The 9,426-nt window shown below is 46.4% G+C and overlaps 1 protein-coding gene across 2 annotated transcripts; it reads right to left on the minus strand.

Moving 5' to 3' along the window:
• Nucleotides 1-1,072: 1,072 nt before the first annotated feature.
• On the minus strand, nt 1,073-7,812 carry LOC115194393 (low-density lipoprotein receptor-related protein 10). Of its 2 annotated transcripts, XM_029754053.1 has the most exons (11): nt 7,722-7,812; nt 6,890-6,951; nt 6,743-6,847; nt 6,496-6,528; nt 5,806-5,950; nt 5,229-5,419; nt 4,406-5,031; nt 3,783-4,222; nt 3,452-3,646; nt 3,127-3,256; nt 1,073-2,002 (listed from the first exon to the last, which is right to left on the minus strand). In XM_029754053.1, exons 3-11 carry the CDS (start codon nt 6,789-6,791, stop codon nt 1,373-1,375), a joined length of 2,439 nt encoding a protein of 812 aa, XP_029609913.1. In that variant the 5' UTR covers nt 6,792-6,847; nt 6,890-6,951; nt 7,722-7,812; the 3' UTR covers nt 1,073-1,372. The 2 variants fall into 2 exon arrangements, with proteins under 2 accessions (XP_029609913.1, XP_029609912.1); XM_029754052.1 differs by having other exon boundaries at nt 6,743-6,951.
• Between the last annotated feature and the right edge of the window lie 1,614 nt (nt 7,813-9,426).

The raw sequence follows: 9,426 nt of genomic DNA on the forward strand, positions 1-9,426 counted from the left end.
AGGTAAACAGAACAACAATTTAAGATTTTTTTTAAGTACATCTCTGGAGGATAAAAGCGGAAAAACTAATAAAAGATACGATGTAAAAATGGCAGACTAAAAAGTCTCTGCGTTTGCTATATGTTCACTGTGTCAAAGTGTGGTAGAGTGGATTCCATTCACAAAGGGCTGAGAATTTAAGTCGGCGTTGTTGTGACCGTGGGCCCTGGGGGGCCTCGTCTTCGGTGCACTTCACAGGTCTAACCCAACCTCAGGCACCAAGAGAGATTGTCTTGTGAGCCGAGACAAAATTTTTCTACTTGAGAAAGACATTATAAAACATTCATACATCACACTTGCAAGTGCATACGCAAACTATACACGTCAGTTATGCCATACGTACACTAACCAGGCGGGTCCCCAAAAATTATTGCCAGCTTGCAGAATTGACATGCAATTTCTCCATTATGAAAGCAATATAAAACACAGTCTGTGTGTGAGAAGGTGGGTGTTCCTTTTTGTCTACATATCTGGGACAGTGTGTACAGTATGTGTGTCATCATTCAAATTCATCAACTGTAGCAAGCTTCTGAAAAGGCACTTAAATGGGGGATGACAACTATACACGGAATAGTGTCTACACGGGACATCTACCATATCCTTACACTGGCCCCCATATGCTCACCCTCACATGATGCAGTCACACATATGCTGTCACCCAAAGACATGAACTCTTTCATGTGTTAAAACCAATCATTCATTTGACAGTAAATTCTATATTATAAACTGGGTGGTTTGAGCCCTGATCGCTGATTGGCTGAAGGCCGTGGTATATCAGACCGAATACCACGGGTATTACAAAACATTTATTTCTACTGCTCTAATTACATTAATAACCAGTTTATAATAGCAATAATGAACCTCTGGGGTTTGTGTTATATGGCCAATATACCACGGCTAAGGGCTGTATCCAGGCACTCTGCGTTGCGTCGTACATAACAGCCCTTAGCCGTAGTATATTGGCCATATAACACAAACCCCAGAGGTGCCGAATTGCTTAATTAGACCATCAGGGTGGCGTGGGAAGATTTTCTGTGCAAAGTTCACCTCTTTCAGACTATATCTGGATAAGTGCACATCCAGTACACAAATACACCACACACACACACACAAATACAAATACACATACTTTCTCTAGGAGTTTCCACACTCAATAACATAAAAGCATTGAATATTAGATTCCTTTAGTCAGTTCAAACCATCCAACCCAATGCAATTCCAAGGCACCAGACCAGCACAGATAGAAAGAGAGAGAGAGAGAAAGAGAGAGAGAGGGAGCCTTGCAGTGCTCCTGTGCTTGAGTCATCATTTAGGGAAGGGGTGTTGGATAAGGTCAGGGGTCGAGTGTCAGCAGGGGCACGTCGTCCTCTGGGGTTGTGTCCTCGGAGAGGGGGATAAGTAGCACCTCATCCTCCGAAGAGGAGGAAGAGAAAGAGGGGGATGTGGAGAGGGGCAGAGAGTTGGTGGGGGAGGAGGAAGGGGAGGAGCGGAAGCGAGAGATAGTGCGCCCCAAAGAGTGGAAGAGAGAGGCTAGGGAGGGGCTGCTGGGGGTGGGGGGGACAGCCACCGGAGGGCTCTGGGGGTTGGCTGGGGTAGAGACAATGGGTGGAGGGAGTAGAGTGGGTGGAGGAAGGAAGTGGGGAGGTGGTGGTGGCTGGTACTGCACTGTCTGTGGGAGCAAGCCTAGTTTCTGTGGCAATGGCAGATTGACGGCTTCCACAGCCAATGAGGTGGTGGCGGGAGTTGATTGACTGGGATCCACACCAGTGGAAGGGGCCTCTGTCTGCTGGGGGGCAGAGCTGGATGGCTGGGAGGGCCTGGAGGTGGATCTGGGGATTAGGCCCCATCTCCGCATGCGACGGACAGCCCGGCGGATGAATCGGGGACGGCGTCGGCGTCGTGGAGAGTTAGAAGTATCCTGTCTGAGAAGCTGGAGAAAACCTCTCAGAGAAAGAGAGGAAGACTGATAGAGCAAGAGAGGAGAGAGAGAGAGAGAGAGAGAAATAGATGAGCAGAGAGAAGAGCACAAGAAAAAAAGATGACCACCTTGAGATTTCAGTTGTATTTAAAGAGTGCTATACTAATAAAATGACTTACCATCATTAAACGATAATGAGCTTATTATTTGAATTAGACCACTCTTTGAGGGGACCATTAAACAAAGCCACCACACTGAACACAGAGAGCACATTGTTTTAGTTAACCCTCTTTCCCTCCTTCAGCTGTCTACAGCAGCTAATCAGACTATGGTGTAGTGAGGGGCTCCATTGTGTTGTCTGCTGTAACTCAATCTATCAGATCACGCTCCTGCTATTGCTGTCACACAGCTCTAGGATCAGGTCCCCCCTGGCCGTATAATACTATTCATTTTGATCTAGAAGGCTAGACTGAGCCTAGATCAGTACACCTACAGGCCCCAGTGTAACTCAAATACATGAGATAACACCCTCCTGATGCTGCCATAGTACAGCCTGATTCAGCCTGAGTGTAATGGAATCATTCAGAAGGGTCTGACTGAACCTTCTGAGACAACAGTGCTTCTGGTAAGTAGGAGATACAAGGCTAGTCTACGTTCCAATCTACTGTAGGTTAACGGGATGCCCTTGTAAAGCAACCAATGGAGTGGAGTAATTTCATTTCTAAATCCAATTTGAATACGCACCGGCTATTCATATTATGAAGGAGCATTGATAGGATCTATGAGTGGGTCTCTCCTCTCCCGTTAAGAGTAGGATGAGGTTTCTCCTGGACACTGATCTAAGAACAGTATTTATGTAGTAGTGCATGCTGATAATGGAGTGATTCAGTGAAGCTGGTAGGTAGTAGGATAAACAAGGCTAGTGGTGAACAGTCAGAAGACATAGGGACGTACTGAGGACCTTTCAAAACGACTGGAAGTTAGTGGAGGATTCCCTTGTAAAGGAAGGACACCCAAGAATGGAAATATCTCAAGTTGTCAGTTGTTTGAGGCCTTCCATTCATTGTGCTCAAATAGTTTCTGATCCAATGTCAGTTTAGCATTTTCCACAATAATGGTTAGGATGAGGATTGGGAGAGGGTTAGCTGATTCTAGACCTGTGCGCTCACCTCGTTGGGGTTCTCTGTGGGGAAGTCCTCCACTGGAGGGATGATGCCCTGGGCGATCAATTGACCATAGGAGGGAGGGGCCTGCTGCTGGATTAGCTCCGCCTCCTGGCGGCTGATTGGCGCAAACATGCTGCAGGAGAGAAACAAGGCAGAAACATCTCAACACATACATGGGAGTCCGGTCCAACACAATAAACGTTGGTTTGGACAGAGATATTTCTTGGTATTCTGGACACAGATCAAGATAATTTGTTGTGATTTTTTTGTGTATTTTGGTGAAGCATCAACAGGCGTAAAGCTGAGGTGTGAGGTGAATAAGGGGTACCTGTATTCTCGGGTCCGCAGTGAGTAGAGCTTGCAGGTACAGCCCATAGCGATGACCAGCAGCAGCCCACAGACCAGACTGCCCACGGTTGCCGCGGTGATGACCTTTCGAGGCAGGGTCATGGTGCAGTTCATCTCGTCAGTCCCGTCCTTACAGTCCACCTGGCCGTCACAACTCCAGCTCTCAAACACACATCTGGGGAAGAGAAACACACCGTCGGGGTGGTGATTTCTCACCCACAAAAACCAAAACACACACACACATCAAACCAAAATATCATACAGTAATGTGCACACACACATATTAAAACACACACACCCCTATTCGCTACCTGTTGCTGTCGCAGTGGAAGGTCCCAGGTTGACATATGGTACAGTCTTTTTCGTCGCTCCCGTCAGCACAGTACAGCTGGTAGTTACACCTCTCCTTGGCAGGGAAGCACACAGAACGCCCTATGAAGTTATGACCCGCCAGCACCGCCCGCTGCCCCACCCCTCCGCAGGCAAACTGGTCCATGGGACACCCCCTGCATCCCGCCTCGTCATGCCCCGTCTCAGGACAGTCCCAGCGCCCGTCACACTTCTGTTCCTGGGTGTAGCAGCCCCCCGCGGCACCCCCACATTTACCCTCCCAGGGGGGGCAGTAGCCCCCGACACGGTAGGTGGCGTTGAAGCCCAGCCCCTCCGAGCCGGGGAGCGTGCGATAGGTCAGGGAGAGAAGGCCGGTCCGGGACTCGACCTGGATGGCCTTGTAACTGGACTCGCTGGTGATCTGTCAGAGAGGAAAAGGGATAGGGTGATTAGATTGAGTAAATTAACTTGGGTAACAGAACTGGACAGTATTGTGACAGATGACAAATTCCCAATCCTAGGGGAATTAAAAAATATATGATCCTGTATCAGTCTGTTAGGGGAAACTTGTATTAAACACAGACCCAGCTCCACTAACACTTACAGTTTTGATGAGTTCCCCGGTGCCCTGCTGTCTGTTGGTGATGGTGACCGTGTCTCCAGGCCCTAGTTCCAGCAGCTGCAGGTCCAGCTTCAGAGGCCTGGAGTCCTGGGGGTCCAGGGTCCACACACAGAACAGAGAGGGGCCATTGATGGAAGGAGGGGCGAACGTCCCATAGAAGGTTTGGAGGAGGCCGCCACACGGCCACTCGATGGGGGCCCGGGTCACACCGGGGTGGGCTCTGTGAGGCTGGGGGCTGGGGAGTTTACGAGGCAGGAACTCCCAGTAGTCCTCTATAGGATTATCTGGCTCCTTTACCTTGGTGTAGTCCCCATCCTTCTCTACTTCCTTCTCCACATCAACCGGTGCCGTTTCCCAATCCCTCCCCCCGTTCTTCTCTCTTTCTGTCTCCCCCTCCCTCTCTATGTAGGACTCTGGTGTGGTGGTGGTCACCACTACTTTGTCCTGCTCAGGATCCAGGATCTCGATCTCTCCGTCACAGTCCTGCTCGTCTGTTCCCAGCCCCATCCCTTCACCCAGACACTCCGTCCGGCCGTTACAGCGCCAGGACAGGGGCAGGCAGCGCCCGCCCAAACACTCAAAGTCCACCACCGGACATTCACCAGAGTCTAGAGAGAGAGAGAGAGAGGAGTGGGAGAGAGACCAAGAGGGCAAGAGAGATGAACAGGGGGAAATGGTGGGAGAGGGAGGAGAGTTTATATTCCTTTTAGCTATATTATAATTCCTGGTCCTCAAATATGGTTAAAACTAGTTTACTATGTCCTTTCTCATGATTAACAAGTGATATAAAATCCTGCCACCATACCTCTGACGTAGCCAAGGCAGAACGCAGAGACGGGGAATAAGTGTGGCAGGAAGTGGTGCGTCACTGTAATGTTCCCCCCCATCAACTCCATGGGCTTTGGCAGGTCGGAACCACAAAAGGTAATGGGCTTGCCAGTTGATGATGTCACCGAGACCCATTCCTTCTTACAGCGTGTAGAAAACTGGGAGAAACTAAAAGAACGACGGGTGAAAAGAGATACAAACAAACAAACAGTGAGCAAACGATCAAAAACAAAATGATTTGGCTATGAATCCACGTTCTTCGCATGATGTGACCTTTCTGAGGTCCAGTCACAACCTCTACTCCCTGCCCCCGAGGAAGTGTCAATCTGAAGGTATTGGATAAGTATAACTAAACAACATATTAGTCGTGTCACCTTGTCCACTGAGAGTCTTGATGGAATTTCCATCCTATTTCTAACACCTACCCAATCCCTTCAGATCTAACCAAGTGCCAAGAGGGTTAAAGACTAGAGGTAGTTGAGGGACAAACGTTGCACCCTGACCCCAGCGAATAAGCCCCTGGAGGGATAAGACAGTGAGTGGGCAGACATTACCTGAGGATAACGGGCTCTCCTACGTGTGCCTTGATAATCCAACTACAGTTGAGCGGTCGTGGGCGGTAGGACCAGCTGTGGTGGACGGAGCTTCTGATCTCTCCCCTCGGGGCTTCCAGGACTTGGGGAGATTGTCCACAATGAGCTGGAAGAGAGAAGGACAGTGCAGTACTTTAGACTCCTGGGTTGTGTTCATTAGGGAGAAAACAGGAGTGAAATAGGCAGGTGCTACCTAAACTTGTCCAATAAAAATTCTGATTTTAGCTTTCTGTTTCAAAACGTTTTGCTGCGGTGTGCCCTACTAAATATGACCCTGATAAATGCAACGGCTTGGTGCTGAAACTGTTGAGACACCGTGCACTATACCACAACATGCACACTAAACCAAAACCACATCAGGCACAGCTACAAAATAATGGAGCTGTAGTGCACTTCCAACAGAGTTTGCACTTATTCAAAGGGCACTTAACAGGAGTCGACTGTAACAGAATATTAGCAGGACCTTCTCTTCATAACCTTGATTTAGCCAACTCATAATATTGGTATATGGACTGTCTAGAGGACTCCCAGTAGTATCAACAAGACAAAACGCATTTCAATATTTGAGCGTGACAAAAAATGTGATAGAACGGGTTGTGCCACAACTGATTCTTACAATTACTGTTTGGGGCGGAGGGGTGGTTATCTTACCAGTACTGGAGGCTAACTCCAGGCTGCTGTAGGCTGTGGATCAACAGGAAAAACTGAGTTACGCAGGTCTGAACAGGGCATTACTAAAGATCTGACTGGTATTTGTATGTGGTGCAGTTGACAGTTGAAACTAGCTACACACTTACAAAAAAAACTGTTTGTAATAGTTGTACGCCCTAAAGCACCATGGTGTCTTGACATCTTCAGACGGACAGACACACACACACACATTCATAATAAAACTCACCGGTTACAAACAAAACGTTGAGGACACAAAGGTTGAAAGGGGCAGTCATTCTGATGATAGTAGTGCTCCTCTGAAATACAGGTGCTCATGAAAGAGAAAGAAGAGTTGAAAAGAAAGAAAAGTAGAATAGAAAAACATCTAGGTCAGATCCCTCAGTCCTCCTTGCAGAATGACCCCATTGTCACTGATGTGTCTTTCAGGAAGACAATCTAAGAAAATAAAAAGATAACCCTTTATGTTGAATAGGTTTTATTTTGACTAGCCTGGTCCCAGATCTGTTTGTGATGTCTTGTCAACTCCTATGGTCGTTGTCACCCCCCCCCCCCCTCCACACACACACACACACACACACACACACACACACACACACACACACACAAAGGACCATAAGAGTGATCTGGGACCAGGCTACATTGTTACAGGAGCAGGAGAGAATTACTGTCAAACAACATACAGAAATGTACTTTCCTTAGCCTTTAGATACGACAGCAAGGCATTTAAGGTAGTTCGGTTTAGCTAGCTAAGCACTGTTGAGGTTATGCCGATCTATTTGTATCGAGAACACATACACAGCAATTTCCTGCCTCGCAAGCTAATGATGTTATGTTGTAGCGATGATTTACCAGCAAGCCAATTTTCAATTAAGTGATTTTCTATAGCATTTTAACTCCAGGTGAGCTGAAATAATTCACACCAGACTTATCTAGGCCTCCTGGATCCTCGCCCCCGCAAACTTCCTTGAAGAGGAAGGGTAAAGCAGCAGCTGCTTCGCTCTCTCGCCCTGTCTGTGTTGTGCGGCTAGCATGCTAATGCTAACGCTGGCTTAACTAACTAACTTCTTCCTTGTAACGTTTCCTGAACGTGCCACGCGACAAAAAACATTCAAATATATCTACAAACACTCTGGTGAACATATACATTACAAACGGCGATACATGATGTATATAAATGCCTGTAACAACTAAATTAGCAACCTTACCCTTTCTGTCGTCTTTCTTGTTGACAGGCAGAGTTCTGTGCAACTTCCGTATTGTTTTAGTTGAGTGACATGAGAGGGGGTAGCGCTACTGCCAGCAGATGGCGCTATTATTTCTTACGGCGTTTATCACTAGCTGCTGTCCAGGCGAGAGCGGGGGCGGTGCGAGAGGTTTGGGCTGTCACAGCAGCGCCTCAAACTCCAAACAACACAATTATTGTCACGAGTATTTTTTCTGATTTATATTTAACCATCATTGTTTGTTACTTGGTCCCTCTATTCACAATGTCTTTGCTATGGAGTTAAGGGTGTGAATTAATGTGATCATGTTTCACCACCAGGTGTCAGAATAGAGTAGGCTAATTATATGATCCCTCAAATCTTAGGGGTCTTTTATTATCTGATACAATGCATCTGATACAATGTAACATTCTTTGCATTAACATTAGTGGTTGTACAATTAGAAAGGTAACATGCTGAATTCATTGTTGATACATTTTGGCAAGGGACTGAGACAACGGGGATTGAAATTAAATTAATTGTGAATTGTCTGCCTAACTTCTTGTAGTTCTTTTTGACAGTTTACATTATCCTGGGCTGTTGTTTTCATTTATTATGATTAATGAATGTTCATATTTATACAGCTGCAGAGTCTACAGCTGTTTCTTTACCTCACTGAAATATGCGTCACATCTGGAAGAGGGAGGAACTTCCTCTCTCTCTTTATCTCAATTCAATTTCAATTCTCTCTCTCAATTTTCATTTTTTTAATGATGTTAAACTCTTTAACATCAACCTTAGCTCTGGTATATTCCCCAATATTTGGAACCACAGACTGATCACCCCTATCCACAAAAGTGGAGACAAATTTGACCCCAATAACTACCGTGGGATATGCGTCAACAGCAACCTTGTGAAAATCCTCTGCATTATCATTAACAGCAGACTCGTACAAATGTCAAATTGGCTTTTTACCAAATTGCATTACGACAGACCACGTATTCGCCCTGCACACCCTAATTGACGAACAAACAAACCAAATCAAAGGCAAAGTCTTCTCATACCTTGTTGATTTCAAAAAAGCTTTCGACTCAATTTGGCATGAGGGCCTGCTATACAAATTGATGGAAAGTGGTGTTGGGGGATATACATATGACATTATAAAATCCATGTACACAAACAACAAGTGTGTGGTTAAAATTGCAAAAAACACACACATTTCTTTCCACAGGCCGGGGGGTGAGACAGGGATGCAGCTTAAGCCCCACCCTCTTCAACATATACATCAACGAATTGCTGAGGGCACTAGAACATGGATGGCCTACAGCAGCACCTGGATCTTCAGCACAGATTCTGTCAGACCTGGGCCCTGACAGTAAATCTCAGTAAGACAAAAATAATGGTGTTCCAAAAAAGGTCCAGTTGCCAGGTCCACGAATACAAATTCAATCTAGACACTGTAGCCCTAGAGCACACAAAAAATGATACATACCTCGGCCTAAACATCAGCGCCACAGGTAGCTTCCACAAAGCTGTGAATGATCTGAGAGAGAAGGGCCTTCTATGCCATCAAAAGGAACATAAAATTAGACATACCAATTAGGATCTGGCAAAAAATACTCTAATCCGTTATTTAAGGAACCCATTGCCCTTTATGGTTGTGAGTTCTGGTGTCCGCTCACCAACCAAGAATTCACAAAATGGGACA

This window comes from Salmo trutta, chromosome 5 (assembly GCF_901001165.1).
Source record: "Salmo trutta chromosome 5, fSalTru1.1, whole genome shotgun sequence".
Classification (NCBI taxonomy): domain Eukaryota; kingdom Metazoa; phylum Chordata; class Actinopteri; order Salmoniformes; family Salmonidae; genus Salmo; species Salmo trutta.